A 24,412-nucleotide genomic window follows, 5' to 3' on the forward strand; every position below is an offset into this window, starting at 1 on the left:
TACTTGTTGTACCTGCATACTAACTTCTTGTGTTTCATGCACAAGGACTCCAAGGTCCCTCTGTACTGCAGCACTTTGCAATTTTTCTCTATTTAAATTATAATTTGCTTTTCTATTTTTCTGCCAAAGTGGATAACTTCACATTTTCCCACATTATACTCCATCTGCCAAATTTTTGCCCACTCACTTAGCCTGTCTATATCCCTTTGCACGAAGCAGATAGAGAGATGTGAGACACAGAGTGCAGAAGGCTCTCCGAGACACAAGGGATCAGAAAGGAGGCAACTGCAGTCTGTGCAAGTCTAGTCTGCTAACTAGATCCAAAGGTTCAAGCTCTATGTTAAGCAGTCTATCTGATAGTGGCTTCTCCAGGCTGGTATCTGGATTGCTGAATCACAACTCCTCACCATCTGCTGAATGAACTCGCTTGTCTAGTCACCTCTTCATACTCTCTTCTTCAGCTGCCTTTTCTGGTAAGATTCCAGGAAGTTTATGGTTATTCTTTGGGTGAAGACAGTTCCACCTAATTTTCCTTCTTACTTGCAACTGTGGCTCAGTGGGCAGCACTTTTGCCTCCGAGTCAAAAAGTTGTGGGTTCAAATCCCCCCCCCCCGGGACTTGAGCACTGTAATCCAGGTTGTCACGCCAGTGCAGTGCTGAGGGAGTGCCGTCCTTTGGATGAGATGTTCAACCTCTCCGGTGGATGTAAAAGATCCCATGGCACTATTTCAAAGACGAGCAGGGGAGTTATCCCCGGTGTCCTGGTCAATATTTATCCCTCAATCAACGTCACTAAAACAGATTATCTGATCATTATCACATCGCTCTTTATGGGAGCTTGCTGTGCGCAAATTGCTGCTGCATTTCTGACATCACAACAGTGACTACACTCCAAAAGTACTTCATTGGCTGTGAAGCTATTTGGGACATCCTGTTGTCGTGAAAGGCGCTATATAAATGCAAGTTCTTACTTATATCTCCCTAATTTGAACTTGTGTCCCTTATTGATTGACCGCTTTTGCTACTTGTCTGGACATATTTATATCTTCAGAAAACTGGAACAACAGCAATTTCTAGATTAACAAAAAAAAACAGCACAAGTTTCGAGAGGGGGCCTGGAACTATAAACAGGGTCTGATGAGGGGAGCAGTACAGAGCTGGAGCAGCCAGCAACAGAACACGGAACAGGGATCTGCAGCAGTCAGCCTGCTCACAGACAGCTAGTCACCAATAAGCCAGAACGTCACAGAACGTCCGCAGATAGCTCGCACGCAGACCGCAGTCAGCTCACAGTGCGTAGTTAGCCAGACGGTAAGCTAGATGGTCTTGCTGGCCAGGGCCATTGGAGGGAGCAGCGTGCGACAGCCCGGCCCGGGAAATCGGCGTGGTCCCGGCCTGCTAGACCATCAGCAGGCCGGGGCCATTTGAGGGAGCAGCGTGCGGCGGCATACCACTGCAGGGAGCAGTGCGTGCTGCTGCAGGAGGGCAACGGCTGCAAAGCCAGGTCGCTGACTGCAGTGCGGGCAGGCACAGCAGGAGGGGCGAAGGAGCGGCAAGAGTTTGTAGAGGGATGTGACCGGGGCCCAGGAGAGGCGCGAGTTCGGGGCTCAGAAGAGGCGAAGGCCCAAGGGGCAGCACGGGCCAGCCCACACTGCGATATGTGTGCGCACTAGGTCTGTGCAGCAGAGCTGGTCTCCAGTCGTCTTGGTTAATCCTTGTCACTGGACCAAGACCCAGCTCTGTCAAGCCCGTGTGGTGGCTGGTGTGCAACAGTCACCACACGTTAAAAAATCCACGCACAGGCATCTTCCACCCTTCAACATGTAGTTCAGGATCTGGAATATTAGGTCCTTCATTGAAACACCTGTGGACTCATTCCTTTTTGGCGTGGAAGCAAGTCATCCTCGCTTCAAAGGACCGCCTATGATGATCATGACTATATCCCTTTGCAGACTTTTTGTGTCCTCCTCACAATTTGCTTTCTCACCCTTCTTTCTATCATCAGCAAACTTGGCTATATTACACTCGGTCCCTTCATCCAAGTCATTAATATAGATTGTAAATAGTTGAGGCCCCAGCACCAATCCCTATGGCACCCCACTAGTTATCGGAAAATTACCCGTTTATCCCGACTGTCTGTTTTCTGTGAGTTAACCAATCCTCTATCCATGCTAACATATTACCCCCAACGCTGTGAACTTTTATCTTATGCAGTAACCTTTTATGTGGCACCTTAGCAAATGCATTGTGGAAATCCAAATACACTACATCCAAACGGAAATGAGGAGGAATATCTTCTCTCAGAGGGTCGTGAATCTGTGGAATTCTCTACCCCAGAGAGCTGTGGAGGCTGGGTCATTGAATATATTAAGGTGGAGATAGACAGATTTTTGAACGATAAGGGAATAAAGCGTTATGGAGAGCAGGCAGGGAAGTGGAGTTGAGGCCAGGATCAGATCAGCCATGATCATATTGAATGACGGAGCAGGCTCGAGGGGCCAAATGGCCTACTCCTGCTCCTATTTCTTATGTTCTTATGTTCTGTGGTGTTGGTTGAGGGAGGAAATGTTGGCCAAGACACTTCTAGGATTCTCAGTGCTGCGGGATCTTTTACATCCACCTGAGCGGGCAGCTGGGGCCTCGGTTTCACATCTCATTCAAGAGGCAGCACCTTTGACAATGCAGCACTGGAGTGTTGGTCGAGATTGTCGGCTTGAATCCCGGAATGGGCTTAAAAGCCACCACCCAGAGACAACAGCCCGATAGAATCATAGAAATTTACCGCAGGGATGGAGGCCATTCGGCCCATCGTGTCCGCGCCAGCCTAATCCCACTTTCCAGCTCTTGGTCCGTAGCTCTGTAGGTTACGGCACTTCAAGTGCACATTCAAGTACTTTTTAAATGTGGTGAGGGTTTCTGCCTCTACCACCCTTTCAGGCAGTGAGTTCCAGATCCCCACCACCCTCTGGGTGAAAATAGTTCTCCTCAATTCCCCTCTAATCCATCTAACAATTACTTTAAATCTGTGACCCCTGGTTATTGACCCCTCTGCTAAGGGAAATAGGTCCTTCCTACTTACTGTATCTAGACCCCTCATAATTTTATACACCTCCATGAGGTCTCCCCTCAGCCTAGTCAGTTCCAAAGAAAACAACCCCAGCCGATCCAAGCATTCCTCATTGCTAAAGTTCTCCAGTCCAGGCAACAACCTCGTAAATCTTCTCTGTACCCTCTCTAGTGCAATCACATCCACTGCACTGCCTACTGCAACAAACTTTAAAACCAACCACAAGGTCTCATAAATGGGAAACACAGAGCATATTCAGTTAAAGAATGATTTATATAGCACCTTATCACATTTCTCAGAATACTGCAGATACAATGAATTACAGAAAATTCTCACAAACAGCTATGAAATGAAGTCAAATAATGTCCTTGGGGTAGTGATTGAGGGATAACTGGCCAATCGTTCGCGGGATGTGGGCACTGCCGGCAAGGCCAGCATTTATTGCCCATCCCTAATTGCCCCTTGAGAAGGTGGTGGTGAGCCGCCTTCTTGAACCGTGAAGGTACTCCCCTCGTGCTGTTAGGGAGGGAGTTCCGGGATTTTGACCCAGCGACGATGAAGGAACGGCCGATATATTTCCAAGTCAAGATGATGCGTGTCCCCCGGGATAACTTGGAGGTGGTGGTGTTCCGATGCGCCTGTTGCCCTTGTCCTTCTAGGTGGTGAAGCTCACGGGTTTGGGAGGTGATGTCGAAGAAACCTTGGCGAGTTGCTGCAGTGCATCTTGTAGATGGTACACACTGCAGCCACGGTGCGCTGGTGCTGGAGGGAGTGAATGTTGAAGATGGTGGATGGGGTGACAATCAAGCGGGCTGCTTTGTCCTGGATGGTGTCGAGATCTTGAGTGCTGTTGGAGCTGCACTCATCCAGGCAAGTGGAGAGTGTTCCATTACACTCCTGACTTGTACCCAAGGGTACATACCCCTCTGTGCAGCAATGAGAGTGGGCAAGTGACCCATATCCCTGCCAACTCACCACTGCCATTGCGAACCAAGTGAGTGACGGTAACAATCGAAAGACAAAAGACCCACCATTCAGCGGAGTGTGGAATCTAACCGGCAACCACCACGCATGGAGGGTGCCCACTGCACCCGCCCGGGATTTCAACGGCCCGGGATTTGTGGCAAGAATGAGGCTATTAATGCTCACCATTATTGGAGAGCAAATCGGACAGCAGATCTCGGACACTGCACACGTGCAGTTAGACACGGAATTCCGGAGTCCGATGTTGACCTGCTCCTCCCCAAGCTTTGCTCCACCGGTACCTCACCGGGAGACTCGTGCATTGAAATCTATTGGAAACGCCTCGGGACGTGTTACTGTGTTAGAGGCGCTATATAAATAAAAGTTGTTGTTGTTGTAAGGGCGTGAAGTTGCTGTACTCACCCACTAGTTACAGCAGAAAAAATGAGGGGTGGTCCGTTCAAATGTAAGTGAATTTATAACGGCGTGATAAACCTTAATTGTCTGCCAGTTGAGCAACGCTTCGATTTCAAAAGTCTCATCCTAGTTTACAAATCCCTCCATGGCCCTCGCCCCTCCCTATCTCTGTAATCTCCTCCAGCCTCACAACCCCCCCAAGATGTCTGCGCTCCTCTAATTCTGCCCTCTTGAGTATCCCTGATTATAATCGCTCCACCATTGGTGGCCGTGCCTTCTGTTGCCTGGGCCCCAAGCTCTGGAACTCCCTGCATAAACATCCCCGCCTCTCTTTCCTCCTTCAAGACTCCGCACTCCGGTTCCAGCTGGTGAATTTTGTGGCGGCAGACGCAAACCATTTGCCGGTGCAAAATTTACCGCCCCGTCCGGGACACTGCCCCAGTTGAGGTGTGACCGAAGCTCTCCCCCCGCCCCACAGAATTTACAGCATGGAAACAGGCCATTTGGCCCATCACCTTTTTGCTGGGGCTTGTGGTGCACAGGAGCCTCCTCCCATCCTTGGAAAGTAGTTTCTGGTGGACTGACTGTCTTTAATCCAAAGGTTAATTCTCTCCTAATGGTCCAATATTGAGGCGGTTATTCGAATCCGAGGAAAATTTCAATCACCTAACGATTTCCTAGCTCATACTCTCATTTGTTTTGTTCAATTATTCACCCTTTTCAATATGAGTTTAGTGCATCTGTGCAAATCTAAATCCGTTTGTAAGGTGTCCTGGCCAACACCTCTCAACAAGGGACGGACTAGTCATTCAGCTCACTGCTCCTTCTGGGGAAGTGCTTGTCCCAACCGGGCCGACACGCTTGCTCCGACTAACAACTGCCACTGCAATTCTTGGTCTCACTGTATTGGGCCGAGGACACTGCCCTGACTGGCTGTGGCAGAGGCTGGCATGGCTGGAAATTCGCTGGATAGCCCCCCTCGCGATGGTCGGAACAGGGGCACTAACGGGTTGGTAGCCGCGAGCGTCGGCATTTGTGTCGCTCGGCAACTTCAGTGTGCCGGTACCGGCGGCGCTGAGGAGTATCGCCTGGGAGCGCCACGCCGGTGTGCAATGCCCCCGGTAGCGACACGGTGCAACATTCGGTTTGCGCTGAACCAGTGGCGCCCCCTAGTGACCCCGCCAGGGACAGCTACAGGGCGCTACAGGAAGGAAGGGCTGCACGAGGTAAGTGTGAGTGATTTTTTTGGGGGGGGATTTTTTTTTTTTGCATTTTAAGTTTATTTGGGGGGAGTAATGTATAGGGAATTTTTTTTGTGTTTTTTGTTCCGATTCTTTTTTTCTGCAGGGAGACCTCTCTCAGGGTGCTATGAAGCCGGCTCTTCAGCAACGGGATATTCATCGTTGCTCACCCGGCCTAGCGCCCTGAGAGAAGTGTGGAACGCCCCCCTTAGTGCTCCGCCCCACTGTCAGGGCGCAATCACTGAATTTTTTGGCTGCCGTCGCAAACCATTTCCCGGCACTAAACTTAGCCCGCCTCCTGACATTAACACCTTAACAAGCCCTCCAAGCCAATTTCCAGCCCGAAGTGTTCGATGGTGACACTTTACGGAAAGTAGGGCTCGCTGGCACTAACATCCCTCACCTCCACAAGCACAAAATCAACAACAGAAAAAACAATGGCAGCCCGTTGACCTTTACCTGTTCCTTGACCTGTGTGTTCAGCAGCATCTCCTGCATTCACCTTGTCAATCAGTGGGTCTGCTCCATCCCGCCGGGAAACCCTGCAATCGAACACAGCCAAAGAGCCAGTCACTACCCAGTGAGAACAACCAGCATTTCCTTCTATTCCTTCACGGGATGTGGGCGTTGCCGGCAAGGCCGGCATTTATCGCCCATCCCTAATCGCCCCTTGAGAAAGTGGTGGTGAGCCTCCGCCTTGAACCACTGCAGTCCGTGTGGTGAAGGTATTCCCACAGTGCTGACTTTCTGGTAGCAGTTTGGTACAACTGAGTGTCTCGCTGGGCCATTTAAGAGTCAACCACATTGCTGTGGGTCTGGAGTCACACATAGGCCCAGACTGGGTAAGGACGGTTGATTTCCTTCCCTAAAGGGCATTAGTGAACCAGTTGGGTTTTTACGACAATCCAGTAGTTTCATGGTCACCATTACTGATACTAGTTTTTAATTCCAGATTTATTAAATTAACTGAATTTAAATTCCCCAGCTGCCGTGGCGTGATTTGAACTTGTGTCCCTGGATCATCAGTCCAGGTCCCTGGATTACTGGTCCAGTAACAGAACCACTATGCCAGCATACACATTATCATTAAGCTGCAGAGAGTCGCAGCACAGGAACAGGTCATTGGGTCTATTCTGGCGTTTAGGCTCCACCCCAGGCTCCTCCCACTCCTCAACAACCTCCAAAACAAGATTCATGCCCCAAGACCAACAGTGAAGATAGACATGATCTGTGCTCGTCTCTGAGTCAGAAGGTTGTGGGTTCGAGTCCCACTCCAGAGACTTGAGCACAGAAATCTAGGCTGCGTGCTGAGGGAGTACTGCACTGTCGGAGGTGCCATCTTTCAGATGAGACGTTAAAGCAAGGCCCTGTCTGCCCTCTCTGCTGGACGTAAATGATCCCAAGGCATGATTTCGAAGAAGAGCAGGGGAGTTATGCCTGGTGTCCTGGCCAGTATTTATCCATTAGACCAGACAGCCACAGGCTGCACTTGAGCTGAAAGTGTTCAATGTTGACTACCTTAGATAGAAAGCACAACAATAACCTCCCTCAGTGGGTAGCACACTCGCCTCTGAGTCAAAAGGTTGTGGGTTCAAGTCCCACCCCAGGAACTTGAGCACATAAGTCTAGTCTGACACTCCAGTGCTGAGTGAGTGCTGCACTGTCAGAGGTGTTGTCTTTTAGATGAGACGTTGAACTGAGGCCCCATCGACTCTCTCAAGTGGAGGTAAAAGCTCCTATGGCAATATATTGAAGAAGAGCAGGGAAGTTATCTCTGGAGTCCTGGCCAATACTTATCCCTCAATCAACATCACTAAAACAGATTATCTGTTTATTATCACATTGCTGTTTGTGGGAGCTTGCTGTGCGCAAATTGGCTGCTGAGTTTCCCACATTACAACAGTGACTACACTTCAAAAGTACTTCATTGGCTGTAAAGCGCTTTGAGAAGTCCGGTGGTCGTGAAAGGCGCTATATAAATGCTACTTCTTCAACCAACATTACTAAAAACAGATTATTTAATTATTGATCTTATTGATGTTTGTGGGGTGCTGCTGAGTATAAATTGGCTGCTGCTTTTCCCTACATTATCTACGGGGTATCAAGGGATCTGGAACATCGACAGGGAATGGGGAAAGAGAGTGGGGAGTGAGACTAACTGGACAGCTCTGTCAAAGAGCCGGCACAGGCATGATGGGCCGAATGGCCTCCGTCTGTGCTGTACGATTCCATGAGTCAATGAAAGGCGGATAAATAGAGTGGAGGTACAGATCAGCCATGATTTAAATGAACGGTGAAACATCCTCGAGGGGTTCCATTACAACAGTGACTACACTCCAAAAGTACTTCATTGGCTGTAATGCACTTTGGGACGTCCGGTGGTCAACGGGCTAGATCTTCGGCTCCTCTGCGCTCCGTTTTTTTGCCCCGGAGCGGCGCCAATGGCGTGCGGTCAGCCTCCAGCGCCCCGCAACGATCCTTGGGTCCGGTTTTGCGGCGGTGTGAAGCAGCACCGCCTGGGAAGAGCTGCGACTGGTGTGCAACGCCCCTGGTCACGACACCGGCGCGTCTTTTGACTCCCGCCCGACCTGTCCGCCCCGCAGTGACCCCCTGGGAAATCAGGGTGGTCCAACCATCCCATCAGCATAGAAAATCGGAGCAGTAGTAGGCCCTTCGAGCCTGCACCGCCATTCAATATGATCATGGCTGATCCTCTATCTCAACACCATATTCCCATTTTTCCCCCATACCCCTTGATGTCTTTTGTGTCTAGAAATCTATCTAACTCCCTCTTAAATATATTCAGTGACTTGGCCTCCACAGCCTTCTGTGGTAGAGAATTCCACAGGTTCGCCACCCTCAGTGAAAAAATGTCTCCTCGTCTCGGTCCTAAATTTCCTACCCCATATCCTGAGACTGTGACCCCTTGTTCTAGACTTCCCAGCCAGGGGAAACATCCTCCCCGCATCCAGTCTATCCAACCCAGTCAGAATTTTATACGTTTCAATGAGATCCCCTCTCATTCTTCTAAACTCTAGTGAATACAGGCCCAGTCGACCCAATCTCTCCTCATACGACAGTCCTGCCATCCCAGAAATCAGTCTGGTGAACCTTCGCTGCACTCCCTCTGTGGCAAGTATATTCTTTCTTAGGTAAGGAGACTAAAACTGCACACAATACTCCTAAGGTAAGTTTGATTGTTTTTTCTTTTAATTTTTTTGCCGTTTGTGTTGTGGTGGCTTGGGCAATGTTCTGGGAATGTTTTTGTGATTTTTTTTTTGGACACTGCTCTCGGAACGTTCCCGGCCCGTCCTCTTTAGCTCAGGAGTTTCCTATCCTAACACCCCAAGAGAGGTGTACAACACCTCCCTTAGCGCTGCGCCCCCTGACTCAGGGCTCAGCTGCCCAAACTTAATTACTGAGGCGCAAACTGTTCCTGGGCGCTAACTTTCCCGCCCCGCCGCCATTGTCGCCCCGAAAACATCAACGCCAAAAATCCAGCCCTCCAAGTCATTCTTTCTCTTTAATTCAGGCAGCAACGCTTTGTGACCAGCAGAGGGTGCTGCTGCATCAGCTACAGCACCAACAAGGCTCCAAATGGTTCAAATGATGGGACCAGTCTCACTGGTTGAGAGAGAGGGAAGAGTATAACATGGCAAACAGGCTGTCGGGAGAATGGGGTCTTTGTTCTAAATCTGACTGGGCCCCTTACACACCTCCCCATCCCCCTTGAAAATAACATGTCATCATCATTGGCAGTCCCTCGGAATCGAGGGAGACTTGCTTCCAATCCGAAAGTGAGTTGTCTGGTGTCTGAACAGTCCGATATGAGAGCCACAGACCTTGTCACAGGTGGGACAGACATTCGTCGAGGGAAGGGGTGGGTGGGGCTGGTTTGCCGCGCACTCCTTCCGCTGCCTGCGCTTGGCCTCTTCACGCTCTTTGTGTTGAGACTCGAAGAGCTCAACGCCCTCCTGGATGGACTTTCTCCACCTCGGGCGGTCTGCGGCCAGGGTCTCCCAGGTATCAGTGGTGATGTCGCACTTTACCAGGGAGGCTTTGAGGGTGTCCTTATAATGTTTCCACTGTCCTCCTTTGGCTCGTTTACCATGAAGGAGTTCCGCATAAAGCATTTGCTTAGGGAGTCTTGTATCTGGCATGCGTACTAAGTGGCCTGCCCAGCGAAGCTGATCGAGTGTGGTCAGTGCTTCAATACTGGGGATATTAGCCTGGTCGAGGACACTGATGTTGGTGCGCCTGTCCTCCCAGGAGATCCGCTGGATCTTGCGGAGACATCGTTGGTGATATATCTCCAGCAACTTGAGGTGGCTTCTATACATTGTCCATGTCTCAGATCCATACATGAGGGAGGTATTACTACAGCCCTGTAGACCATGAGTTTGGTGGTAGATTTGAGGGCCTAGTCTTCAAACGCTCTTTTCCTCAGACGGCCGAAGGCTGCACTAGCGCTGTGGATCTTGATGATTGGAGGGCAGTGCTGTGCGGCGGTGACAGGCTGGTGGAGGACCTTTGTCTTACGGATGTTAAGCATAAGGCACATGCTTTCATATGCCTCAGTGAATACAGGCTTTGTCTGCGTACTGCAGCTCAACGACAGAGGTTGGGGTGATCTTGGACCTGGCCTGGAGGCGGCGTAGGTTAAACAGGTTTGCACTGGTTCTATAGTTTAGTTCCACTCCAGCGGGGAGCTTGGTGATTATGAGGTGGAGCATGGCAGCGAGGAAGATTGAGAAGAGAGTTGGAGCAATGACGCAGCCTGGTTTGACCCCAGTCTGGACGTGGATTGGGTCTGTAATGGATCCGTTGGTAAGGATCACGGCCTGCATGTCATCGTGAAACAGGCGAAGGATGTTGCCAAACTTTTAGGGGCATCCAAAACGGAGGAGGACGCTCCATAGACCCTCACGGTTGACAGTGTCAAAGGCCTTTGTAAGATTGAAAAAGGCCATGTATAAGGGCTGGCGCTGCTCCCTGCATTTTTCCTGCAACTGTCGCGCTGCAAAGATCATGTCTGTTGTGCCCCGTAGGGGACGAAATCCGTACTGTGATTCCGGGAGGAGCTCCTCGGCCACAGGGAGAAGACGATTGAGGAGAACTCTAGCGACAACTTTCCCAGTGGCTGATAGCAGGGAGATTCCCCTGTAGTTGCCGCAGTCAGACTTGTCCCCTTTTAAAAAAATGGTCACAATCACTGCATCTCTGAGATCTCCCGGCATGCTCTCCTCATGTATCCGCACCAACAGCGCCTCTCCACCATACTTTAGCGCCTCAGCAGGAATTCCATCTGCACCCGTAGTCTTGTTATTCTTGATCTGTTTTATGGCTTTGCCTACCTCGTGCAACGTTGGAGTTTCACTGAGTTGGTAACGGGTCGCATGCTGCGGGATGGAGTCGAGAACACTCAAGTCAAAAGCAGAGTCTCGATTGAAGAGATCTTCAAAGTGCTCCTTCCATCGGGCCCTGACAACCTCAGTGTCCTTGATGAGTGTTTCCCCGTTCTTGGCCAGGAGTGGGGTGGGGCCTTGGGAGTTTGGACCATAGGTGGCCTTGACTGCAGCGAAGAATCCTCGCATATTGTGGCTGTTGGCCAGTTGTTGTATCTCCTGTGCTTTCTCCATCTACCACCTGTTCTTTAGGTCCCAGGTTTTTTGTTGGACCGGAGCCTTGAGCCATCTGTAATGTTGTTTTGCAGCTCCCAAGTTGGGTTGTTGCTTGAGGCTCAGAAATGCTTTGCGCTTGCGATCTAGTAGTTCTTCGAACTCCTGATCATTTTCATCAAACCAGTCCTGGTGTTTCCTGGTTGAGTGACCAAGTGTCTCTTCAGAAGCACTGGTTATAGAGGCCTGGAGGGCAGACCAAGCACTGTGGGCATTCAGCATCTTAGGGTCATCAAGGCACGCCAGATTGGCTGAGAGGCGTTGGCTGTATAGGGCTCTCTTAGCTGGGTCTCTAAGTGCTCCGCCATTAACTTTTTTGCGGAACTGCTTCTGCTGTCCCCTCCGCTTTGGGGCAATGTTAATGTCGATGAAGGATCGGATTAGGCGGTGGTCTGTCCAGCAGTCGTCAGCTCCTGTCATGGCACGGGTGATGCACACATCCTTGCGATCCCTGGTTCGGACGATGACATTGTCAAGCAGGTGCCAGTGTTTGGAGCGAGGGTGTTGCCACGATGCCTTGTATTTGTCCCTCTGGCGGAACAGGGTGTTGGTGATGAGGCGTTCATGTTCTAGACATTTTGTCAGGAGTAGGATACCACTGGAGTTGGCTTTCCCTATCCCCTCGATGCCAATCACGCCTCCCCAGAGGGCTGTGTCTTTGCCGACCCTGGCATTAAAGTCACCCGGGAGGATCAATTTGTTGCCCGTGGGGACACGGGACAAGGATGTCTCGAGGTTGGAATAAAAACCCTCTTTAGCCTCATCCGTTGCATCGCGTGTAGGGGCGTGTGCACTGTTGACTGTGACGCATTGGTTCTGGGATAGGGTAATACGAAGAGTCGTGAAGCGTTCGTTAACCCCACAGGGGGAGTCTTTGAAGCGGTCGACCAGCTCATTCTTGACGGCAAAGCTGACTCCATGAAGGTGGCGTTCTGTCTCTGGTTTCCCTTTCCAGAAGAAGGTGTAACCTCCACCATGTTCCTTCAACTGGCCTTCCCCTGCCCGCCGGGTCTCGCTTCGGGCTGCGCTATCAATGTCAAAACATCTGAGTTCCCGGACAATTATGGCAGTGCGGCGTTCTGGCCTGTTGCTGTTGGGATTGTCCATGAGGGTCCTGACATTCCAGGTCCCAAACTTCACACTGACAAAGTGTAAGATGCCTGCGTGTGGGTTCTTTTAACGTGGGATGGCCGCTGCACACCGGTAACCACACGGGCTTAGCTGAGCAAGGTCTTGGTCCAGTGGCAAGGGGATCCAAGACAACTGGAGATCAGGCACAGCTCTATAAGCCTAATTGCCCACGGTGAAGTGTTGGCCGCAAGCTCGGCACCAAGTAACGCCATTGATGGTAGATGGCCCGAGGCTTGGCTGGGGAGCAGGCATTAGGAAGGTCACTTCCAAAGTTATTTTAAGAGTTAAAAGTTGATAAAAATTCCCAATTTGTTTAAAAAGTTTCTAAGAGTTGTTTAAATAATCTAAGATGTAGATCAATAATATGTTATAAGAGTTTCCCCAATTGTTTAAAAGTTTAAGATTGATTAAGAGTCCAAGGAATGTTTTAAAAAGTTTTCCAAAGTTTCCAAAGTTATAAAAGATTTCTCCAAGGTTTCAAAGTTGTTTAAAAGTTTAAAAGTTTTTCCAAATTGTTTAAAAAGTTACTCAGGTTAATTAAAAGTTTAAAAAAAACTAGATGAAAAGTTGATTAAAAAAATTGATTAAAAGTCTGAGGTGTAAGTCAGGTTACTCCCCTGGCACTGCTCCATGGGCGTCACCAGCCCTCTGTTGTCCTGGACTGGCTCCGGAGTCCCTTCGGCCGGTTAGATGCCGGTCACGGTGTTCCTTCGGCCAGTTAGATGCCGGTCACGGTGTTCCTTCGGCTGGTTAGATGCCGGTCACGGAGTCCCTTCGGCCGGTTAGATGCCGGTCACGGTGTTCCTTCGGCCAGTTAGATGCCGGTCACGGTGTTCCTTCGGCCAGTTAGATGCCGGTCACGGTGTTCCTTCGGCCGGTTAGATGCCGGTCACGGTGTTCCTTCGGCCGGTTAGATGCCGGTCACGGAGTCCCTTCGGCCGGTTAGATGTCGATCACGGTGTTCCTTCGGCCGGTTAGATGCCGGTCACGGAGTCCCTTCGGCCGGTTAGATGCCGGTCACGGTGTTCCTTCGGCTGGTTAGATGCCGGTCACGGTGTTCCTTCGGCCGGTTAGATGCGCCGGTTAGACGCCGGTCACGGTGTTCCTTCGGCCGGTTAGACGCCGGTCACGGTGTTCCTTCGGCCGGTTAGACGCCGGTCACGGAGTCCCTTCGGCCGGTTAGACGCCAGTCACGGTGTTCCTTCGGCCGGTTAGACGCCGGTCACGGTGTTCCTTCGGCCGGTTAGATGCCGGTCACAGTGTTCCTTCGGCCGGTTAGATGCCGGTCACGGTGTTCCTTCAGCCGGTTAGATGCCGGTCACGGTGTTCCTTCGGCCGGTTAGATGCCCGTCACGGTGTTCCTTCGGCCGGTTAGATGCCGGTCACGGTGTTCCTTCGGCCGGTTAGATGCCGGCCTCAACAGCGACACAATATCATGTGACACGTTAAAGAAAGACCTAAAATAGCAATGTGTATCTTTCTATAGCCCCGTATCGCATAAAGAAAAAGACTTGCATTTCTATAGCACCTTTTATGACCTCAGGACGTCCCAAAGCTCTTTACAGTCAATTAAGTACTTGTGAAGTTGTAATGTGGGGATCAATGTGACAATGAGCAGATCATCTATTTTAATGATGTTGGTTGAAGGACAAATATTGGCCAGGATATCAGGGATAACTCCCCTGCTCTTCTTCCAAATAGTGGCCATGGGATCTTTTACGTTCACCTGAGAGAGCAGACGGGGCCTCGGGTTAACGTCTCATGTGAAAGACGGCACCTCCGACAGTGCGGGGCTCCCTCAGCACTGGGAGTGTCAGCTGAGATCGACGTGCTCAAGTCTCTAACCCATGACCTTCTGACTCAGGCAAAAGTGATACCCACTGAACCACGGGGCCCGCACTGGCTAAACTTGTTCTCAGAAATAATAGGCCGAAATTCAGTTGCTAAGGCCAGCTGCTAACACCGACGATGGGCGGTGTTGAAGTCTGGCGCAAAATTCGGTTCTGTTTTTTTTTCATGGACATAAACATGCAATGCCATGATTTAATACTGCAATCCACTTTCCAGGCGGAAAAACTGAATTTTGCGATTCCAGGCGGCAAAAAGCTGCCTGGCATTAAAATCTGCACTCAACTGGTGTCACCAGAGATTGGTGAATCAGTGGAATTCTCCAGAGAGCTGTGGAGGTATTGGTGAGGCCAAACCTGGAGTACAGGTTTGGTCTCCGTATTTAAGGAAGGATATACTTGCATTGGAGGCAGTTCAGAGAAGGTTCACTCGGTTGATTCCGGAGATGAGGGGCTTGACTTATGAGGAAAGGTTAAGTAGATTGGGCCTCTACTCATTGGAGTTCAGAAGAATGAGAGGTGATCTTATCGAAACTTATAAGATAATGAGGGAGCTCAACAAGGTGAATGCAGAGAGGTATTTCCACTCATAGGGAAACTAAAACTAGGGGACATAATCTCAGAATAAGGGGTCGCCCATTTAAAACTGAGATGAGGAGGAATTTCTTCTCTCAGAGGGTTGTAAATCTATGGAATTCTCTACCCCAGAGAGCTCTGGAGGCTGGGTCATTGAATATATTTAAGGCGGAGATAGACAGATTTTTGAGCGATATGGGAGTAAAGGGTTATGGGGAGTGGGCAGGGAAGTGGAGCTGAGCCCATGATCAGATCAGCCATGATCTTATTAAATGACGGAGCAGGCTCAAGGGGCCAGGTGGCCTATTCCTGCTCCTATTTCTTACGTTCTTATGTCACCGCCTCAAAATCGACGACACCGAATTTTGACCCCGAAATGTGAGCAGCACGGCCAAAGAAGTGTATTTAAACTGAATCACTGAGGCACTTTTTCAACAGCCAAAACTACTTTCAATTTTTAGAACCCATATTCGCCATTCTCTGCATTTCATCCCCATTTAGTCATCATAATAGGCAGTCCCTCGTATCGAGGATAACTTGCTTCCACGGCAAAAAGGGATGAGTTCACAGGTGTTTCACTGAAGGACCCAATATTCCAGGTCCTGAACTACATCGTGAAGGGTGGAAGATGCCTGTGCATGGATTTTTTAACGTGGGGTGGCCGTTGCACACCAGCCACCACACGGGCTTGACAGAGCCAGGTCTTGATCCAGTGGCAAGGATTAACCAAGACCACTGGAGACCAGCTCTGCTGCACGGACCTAGTGCGCACACATGTCGCAGTGTGGGCTGGTCCGTGCTGCCCCTGGGCCCTCGCCTCTTCTCAGCCCCGAACTCTCACCTCTCCCGGGTCCCGATCACTTCGCTCTACAGTCAGTCGCCCTCCTGCGTCCCGACCTCGCTGCTCCTGCTGTACCTGCCCATGCTCCAATCACTGACCTGGACCTCGGTGTTGTCCAATCCAGTCGCCCTCTTCACAGCCATCACTGAACCTTGAAGTGGTGTCTTCCTTTGAAGTATACTTCTAACCAGGTCCGTAGATGTTACAATCCGTGTTTGGTAACCAGCTATCAGTGTTGTGCTCCCTGTGCCGGGAGCTGGCATTTAGCGGGCAGCTTGTGCTAAAATTCCGGGGGTGTTGCCTGAGATTTACCTCAAGTACTTGGCCCCGGGATGGACGATCTTCATCCGTCAACCTGACAGTGAACTATTCCACTATGATGGGTGGCGTAAATTGAAGCCGAGCCCGATTGTGACTCCCCCCATCCCCCTCCCAGCCGATGTCCTCACGAGCGGACTTTACAGCCAGAGTCAGCAATTGGGAATGGGAATCGTGACGGCATTCCGAATCCCCCCGCCCCTCCTCCAAAATCCAAGGTCAATCGTAACACATCGATCACTGTCCCGGGTCAGTGGTCCCAGTGCAGGCCAGGGTCAGAGTCACGACCCTCCTGTTGGGTGTGGCTCGGTTCACCGTCCCCTCCCTCACCGCCATCCCTCTGTCCATCTCTCCCGGAACCCCTTCCCCTCCTGGCTTTCTCTCTCCCTCCGTGTTTGTTTCTCACTCCCTCCTCTTTCTCTCCTGGGTTTCTGCTCTCTCTGTACTCCTCTCTCTCTCTCCACTACCTCTCTCTTTCAACCACTTCCCTTCCACTGTTCTTCCCTCTTCCTGTTTCTCCGAATTCTCTTACGGTTCAGTCTCTCTGGCTTCCAACCAAGTATCCTTTCCTCATTTGCTCCCTCTCTCCTTTCCACATAGAATCAGAAAATCTCAACCGTGGCTATCAAGGGAAATCAGGGATAGTATTAAAGCCAAGGAAGTGGCATACAAATTGGCCAGAAATAGCAGTGAACCCGGAGACTGGGAGAAATTTAGAACTCAGCAGAGGAGGACAAAGGGTTTGATTAGGGCAGGGAAAATGGAGTACGAGAAGAAGCTTGCAGGGAACATTAAGATGGATTGCAAAAGTTTCTATAGATATGTAAAGAGAAAAAGGTTAGTAAAGACAAACGTAGGTCCCCTGCAGTCAGATTCAGTGGAAGTCATAACGGGGAACAAAGAAATGGCGGACCAATTGAACAAGTACTTTGGTTCGGTATTCACGAAGGAGGACACAAACAACCTTCCGGATATAAAAGGGGTCAGAGGGTCTAGTAAGGAGGAGGAACTGAGGGAAATCCTTATTAGTCAGGAAATTGTGTTGGGGAAATTGATGGGATTGAAGGCCGATAAATCCCCAGGGCCTGATGGACTGCATCCCAGTGTACTTAAGGAGGTGGCCTTGGAAATAGCGGATGCATTGACAGTCATTTTCCAACATTCCATTGACTCTGGATCAGTTCCTATGGAGTGGAGGGTAGCCAATTTAACCCCACTTTTTAAAAAAGGAGGGAGAGAGAAAACAGGGAATTATAGACCGGTCAGCCTGACATCGGTAATGGGTAAAATGATGGAATCAATTATTAAGAACATAAGAACATAAGAATTAGGAACAGGAGTAGGCCATCTAGCCCCTCGAGCCTGCTCCGCCATTCAACAAGATCATGGCTGATCTGGTCGTGGACTCAGCTCCACTTACCCGCCCGCTCCCCATAACCCTTAATTCCCTTATTGCTTAAAAATCTATCTATCTTTGACTTGTAAACATTCAATGAGCTAGCCTCAACTGCTTCCTTGGGCAGAGAATTCCACAGATTCACAACCCTCTGGGAGAAGAAATTCTTTCTCAACTCGGTTTTAAATTGGCTCCTCCGTATTTTGAGGTTGTGCTCCCTAGTTCTAGTCTCCCCGACCAATGGAAACAACCTCTCTGCCTCTATCTTGTCTAGCCCTTTCATGATTTTAAATGTTTCTATAAGATCACCCCTCATCCTTCTGAACTCCAAGGAGTAAAGACCCAGTCTACTCAATCTATCATCATAAGTTAACCCCCTCATTTCTCGAATCAGCCTAGTGAATCGTCTCTGTACCCCTTCCAAAGCTAGTATATCCTTCCTTAAGTAAGGTGACCAAAACTGCACGCAGTACTCCAGGTGCGGCCTCACCAATACCCTATACAGTTGCAGCAACACCTCCCTGCTTTTGTACTCCATCCCTTTCGCAATGAAGGCCAACATTCCATTTGCCTTCCTGATTACCTGCTGCACCTGCAAACTAACCTTTTGGGATTCATGCACAAGGACCCCTCCCCTTTTATAGGGGGCACTGGAAAAAATGTGATTTTAGCGCCCAAAAAAAAAAACAAAAAAAAAGAAAAACACAAAAAAAAAACACAAAAAAAAGAAAAAAAGGGCCTTGTAAATGTCTGCTGTGTCATCCAGGGCGGGTGGCACGGTTTAATGTTTATGTTTTTTTTCAGGTAAACTCAAAAAGAGTTTCATGCACAAGGACCCCCAGGTCCCTCTGCACCACAGCATGTTGTAATTTCTCCCCATTCAAATAATATTCCCTTTTACTGTTTTTTTTCCCAAGGTGGATGACCTCACACTTTCCGACATTGTATTCCATCTGCCAAACCTTAGCCCATTCGCTTAACCTATCCAAATCTCCTTGTAGCCTCTCTGAGTCCTCTACACAACCCGCTTTCCCACTAATCTTAGTGTCATCTGCAAATTTTGTTGCAATACACTCTGTCCCCTCCTCTAGGTCATCTATGTATATTGTAAACAGTTGTGGTCCCAGCACTGATCCCTGTGGCACACCACTAACCACTGATTTCCAACCGGAAAAGGACCCATTTATCCCGACTCTCTGCTTTCTGTTCGTCAGCCAATTCTCTATCCATGCTAATACATTTCCTCTGACTCCGCGTACCTTTATCTTCTGCAGTAACCTTTTGTGTGGCACCTTATCGAATGCCTTTTGGAAATCTAAATACACCACACCAATCGGTACACCTCTATCCACCATGCTCGTTATATCCTCAAAGAATTCCAGTAAGTTAGTTAAACATGATTTCCCCTTCATGAATCCATGCTGCGTCTGCTTGATTGCACTATTCCTATCCAGATGTCCCGCTATTTCTTCCTTAATGATAGTTTCAAGCATTTTCCCCACTACAGATGTTAAACTAACCGGCCTATAGTTACCTGCCTTTTGCATGCCCCCTTTTTTAAACAGAGGCGTTACATTAGCTGCTCGCCAATCCGCTGGTACCTCCCCAGAGTCCAGAGAATTTTGATAGATTATAACAAATGCATCTGCTATAACTTCCGCCATCTCTTTTAATACCCTGGGATGCATTTCATCAGGACCAGGGGACTTGTCTACCTTCAATCCCATTAGTCTGTCCAGCACTACCTCCCTAGTGATAGTGATCATCTCAAGGTCCTCCCTTCCCACATTCCCGTGACCAGCAATTTTTGGCATGGTTTTTGTGTCTTCCACTGTGAAGACGGAAGCAAAATAATTGTTTAAGGTCTCAGCCATTTCCACATTTCCCATTATTAAATCCCCCTTTTCATCTTCTAAGGGACCAACATTTACTTTATTCACTCTTTTCCGTTTTATATATCTGTAAAAGCTTTTACTATCTGTTTTTATGTTTTGCGCAAGTTTACCTTCGTAATTTATCTTCCCTTTCTTTATTGCTTTTTTCGTCATTCTTTGCTGTTGCTTAAAATCTTCCCAATCCTCTAGTTTCCCACTAACCTTGGCCACCTTATACGCATTGGTCTTTGATTTGATACTTTCCTTTATTTCCTTGGTTATCCACGGCTGGTTATCTCTTCTCTTGCCGCCCTTCTTTTTCACTGGAATATATTTTTGTTGCGCATTTTGAAAGAGCTCCTTAAAAGTCCTCCACTGTTCCTCAATTGTGTCACCGTTTAGTCCTTGTTTCCAGTCTACTTTAGCCAACTCTGCCCTCATCCCACTGTAGTCCCCTTTGTTTAAGCATAGTACTCTCATTTCTGACACAACTTCCTCATCCTCAATCTGTATTACAAATTCAACCATATTGTGATCACTCATTCCGAGAGGATCATTTACGAGGAGATTGTTTATTTTTCCTGTCTCGTTACACAGGACCAGATCCAAAATGGCTTGCTCCCTTGTAGGCTCTGTTACATACTGTTCTAAGAAACAATCCCATATGCATTCTATGAATTCCTCCTCCAGGCTACCCCCTGCGATTTGATTTGACCAATCGATATGTAGGTTAAAATCCCCCAAAACTACTGCCGTTCCTTTTTCACATGCCTCCATTATTCCCTTGATTATTGCCCGCCCCACCATGAAGTTATTATTGGGGGCCTATAAACTACGCCGACCAGTGACTTTTTCCCCTTACTATCTCTAATCTCCACCCACAATGATTCAACATTTTGTTCATTGGAGCCAATATCATCCCTCACAACTGCCCTGATATCATCCCTTATTAACAGAGCTACCCCACCTCCCTTCCCTTCCTGCCTATCTTTCCGAATCGTCAGATACCCCTGTACGTTTAATTCCCAGTCCTGGCCACCTTGCAACCATGTCTCTGTAATGGCCACCAAATCATACCCATTTGTAATGATTTGTGCCGTCAACTCATTTACTTTATTTCTAATGCTGCGTGCATTTAGGTAGAGTGTTTTCATCCTAGTTTTTAAACCATGATTTTTAGTTTTTACCCCCCCTGCAGCCCTTTTATATTCAGTGGTCCTTTTTGTTTCTTGCCTTTGGTTTCTCTGCCCTCCACTTTTACTCATCTCTTTTCTGTCTTTTGTCTTTGTCTCCTTTTTGTTTCCCTCTGTCTCTCTGTATTGATTCCCATCCCCCTGCCATATTAGCTTAACTCCTCACCAACAGCACTAGCAAACACTCCCCCTAGGACATTGGTTCCATTCCTGCCCAAGTGCAGACCGTCCGGTTTGTACTGGTCCCACCTCCCCCAGAACCTGTTCCAATGCCCCATGAATTTGAATCCCTCCCTGCTGCACCACTGCTCAAGCCACGTATTCATTAAGGATGTCATAGCAGCGCATTTGGAAAGAGGTGACATGATAGGTCCAAGTCAGCATGGATTTGTGAAAGGGAAATCATGCTTGACAAATCTTCTGGAATTTTTTGAGGATGTTTCCAGTAAAGTGGACAAGGGAGAACCAGTTGATGTGGTATATTTGGACTTTCAGAAGGCTTGCGACAAGGTCCCACACAAGAGATTAATGTGCAAAGCTAAAGCACATGGGATTGGGGGTAGTGTGCTGACATGGATTGAGAACTGGTTGTCAGACAGGAAGCAAAGAGTAGGAGTAAATGGGGACTTTTCAGAATGGCAGGCAGTGACTAGTGGGGTACCGTAAGGTTCTGTGCTGGGGCCCCAGCTGTTTACATTGTACATTAATGATTTAGACAAGGGGATTAAATGTAATATCTCCAAATTTGCGGATGACACTAAGTTGGGTGGCAGTGTGAGCTGCGAGGAGGATGCTATGAGGCTGCAGAGCGACTTGGATAGGTTAGGTGAGTGGGCAAATGCATGGCAGATGAAATATAATGTGGATAAATGTGAGGTTATCCACTTTGGTGGTAAAAACAGAGAGACAGACTATTATCTGAATGGTGACAGATTAGGAAAAGGGGAGGTGCAACGAGACCTGGGTGTCATGGTACATCAGTCATTGAAGGTTGGCATGCAGGTACAGCAGGCAGTTAAGAAAGCAAATGGCATGTTGGCCTTCATAGCGAGGGGATTTGAGTACAGGAGCAGGGAGGTGTTGCTACAGTTGTACAGGGCCTTGGTGAGGCCACACCTGGAGTATTGTGTACAGTTTTGGTCTCCTAACCTGAGGAAGGACATTCTTGCTATTGAGGGAGTGCAACGAAGGTTCACCAGACTGATTCCCGGGATAGCAGGACTGACCTATCAAGAAAGACTGGATCAACTAGGCTTGTATTCACTGGAGTTCAGAAGAATGAGAGGGGACCTCATAGAAACGTTTAAAATTCTGATGGGTTTAGACAGGTTAGATGCAGGAAGAATGTTCCCAATGTTGGGGAAGTCCAGAACCAGGGGTCACAGTCTAAGGATAAGGGGTAAGCCATTTAGGACCGAGATGAGGAGAAACTTCTTCACCCAGAGAGTGGTGAATCTGTGGAATTCTCTACCACAGAAAGCTGTTGAGGCCAATTCACTAAATATGGTCAAAAAGGAGTTAGATGAAGTCCTTACTACTAGGGGGATCAAGGGGTATGGCGAGAAAGCAGGAATGGGGTACTGAAGTTGCATGTTCAGCCATGAACTCATTGAATGGCGGTGCAGGCTCGAAGGGCCGAATGGCCTACTCCTGCACCTATTTTCTATGTTTCTATAATTCATACAGTACAGAAAGAGGCCATTCCGCCCATCGTGCCTGTGCCGGCCCTTTGAAAGAGCGATCCCATTGAGACCCACTCCCCCCTGCTCTTTCCCCACAGCCCCGCAAACCTTTCCCCTTCAAGTATTTATCCAATTCCCTTTTGAAAGTTACCACTGAATCTGCTTCCACCGCCCTTCCAGGCAGCGTGTTCCCGATCACAACTCACTCCGTAAAAAAATGTTTTCTCATCTGATCTCTGGTTCTTTTGCCAATCACCTTAAATCTGTGTCCTCTGATTACTGACCCTCCTGCCATTGGAAACAGTTACTCTTTATTTACTCTATCACAACCATTCATGATTTTGAACAACTCTATCAAATCTCCCTTTAACCTTCTCTGCTCTGTTCTGCTGTAGTGTCAGTCGTGGCCCAGTGGGAAGCACTCTCACCTCTGGCTCAGAAGGTTGTGGCTTCAAGCCCCACTCTAGGGACTTGAGCACAAAATCTAGGCTGACACTCCAGTGCAGTGCTGAGGGAGTGCTGCACTTCGGAGGTGCCATCTTTCGGATGAGATGTTAATCCGAGGCCCCATCTGTTCTCTCAAATGGATGTAAAGGATCCCATGGCACTATTTCGAAGAAGAGCAGGGGAGTTATCCTTGGTGTCCTGGCCAATATTTATTCCTCAATCAACATAACAAAACAGATTATCTGGTCATTATCACATTGCTGTTTGTGGGAGCTTGCTGTGCGCAAATAGGAGCAGGAGTCGGCCATTTGGCCCCTCGAGCCGGCTCCACTATTTAATAAGATCATGGCTGATCTGATCTTGGCCTCAACTCCACTTCCCTGCCCGCTCCCCATAACTCTTGACTCCCTTATCGTTCAAAAATCTGTCTATCTCCACCTTAAATATATTCAATGACCCAGCCTCCACAGCTCTCTGGGTCAGAGAATTGCACAGATTTACAGCCCTCTGAGAGAAGAAATTCCTCCTCATCTCAGTTTTAAATGGGCGACCTCTTATTCTGAAACTTTGTCCCCTAGTTCTCGATTCCCCCACAAGGGGAAACATCCTCTCTGCATCTACCCTGTCGGGCCTCCTCAGTATCTTATACATTTCAATAAGATCATCTCTCATTCTTCTAAACTCCAATGGGTACAGGCACAACCTTTGTTCATAAGACAACCCATTTACTCTCTCTCTCTCTCTCATTTACGCTCTTTCTCTCACTCTCATTTGTGGTCGCTCTCTCTCTCTCTCTCTCTCTCTCTCATTTACAGCCTCTCTTTCTTTTTCTCTCTCTCTCTCTCTCATTTACAGCCTCTCTTTCTCTCTCTCTCTCTCATTTACAGCCTCTCTTTCTCTCTCTCTCTCATTTACAGCCTCTCTTTCTCTCTCTCTCTCTCTCTCTCTCTCATTTACAGCCTCTCTTTCTCTCTCTCATTTGTAGTCTATCCTTTCTCCTTCACAGGCCCACGAGGGCTTTCCGCTCTTCTTGCTGTGTCTCCCCTCCTCTTTGCTTCCCTTTTCCCCACATCTTATCGCCCTCCTCCGGTTATTGTTTCCGGTTAACGTCCATCCCCACCCCCATCCAATACCTCAAAAGATTTAACAGCTTTCCACGTGTGAGCCGCGAGAGCGGGCGTCGCCGGACCATTCGCCCATGGGGGGCGGCGGCGGCGGGGCGGGGGGAACGGAATACACTTGAACCCGACCCTGACGTGGAAGCCCGCCGGACACCAATCCGGGGACCGCACGGGCAACAAATGCTGGCCTTGCCGGTGACACCCACCTCCCGAGAACGAACAAAAATAAATAAATCAGGACGGGGAGCCTTCTTTCTCCCCTCTCGCTAGCCTCAAAGGGCAGGCGGAGAGGCAAATCTTAGCTCTGGCTCTGGCCGCACGGACACTAACTCGACAGGCGATCGATCCAGCGGCCTTTCTGCTCTGCTCTGCTCTGCACACGGATCGGAGGCACACTTGGTGCCTGACACCTAGCTCCCAGAAATCCACCGTCACTCCTCATTAAATCAGGGGGTCGTTTCTTGCTTCCTGCGCGGTACTACCAATATTTGCTTTTTAATAGCCGCCTCGGAGGGTCGATAAGCGAGGGGCTGAGTGATGGATACTCGGCGAGGATGAAGTGTCATTGAGAACGAGAGAGAGGGAGCAAGAAACTGGGCAGCGTTCATAGGTCAGTAAAT

General features: G+C 49.0%; 1 protein-coding gene across 1 annotated transcript in view; it reads right to left on the minus strand.

Annotated features, from left to right (window-relative positions):
• Nucleotides 1-24,412, minus strand: part of crtac1b (cartilage acidic protein 1b) — a 479,177-nt gene that overhangs the window by 56,646 nt on the left and 398,119 nt on the right. The window contains exon 8 of the mRNA XM_070873946.1: nt 6,148-6,230. Coding sequence (XP_070730047.1) covers nt 6,148-6,230 — 83 coding nt within the window. The remainder of the gene's footprint in view (nt 1-6,147; nt 6,231-24,412) is intronic.

Source organism: Pristiophorus japonicus, chromosome 3 (assembly GCF_044704955.1).
Source record: "Pristiophorus japonicus isolate sPriJap1 chromosome 3, sPriJap1.hap1, whole genome shotgun sequence".
NCBI classification, from domain to species: Eukaryota; Metazoa; Chordata; class Chondrichthyes; family Pristiophoridae; genus Pristiophorus; species Pristiophorus japonicus.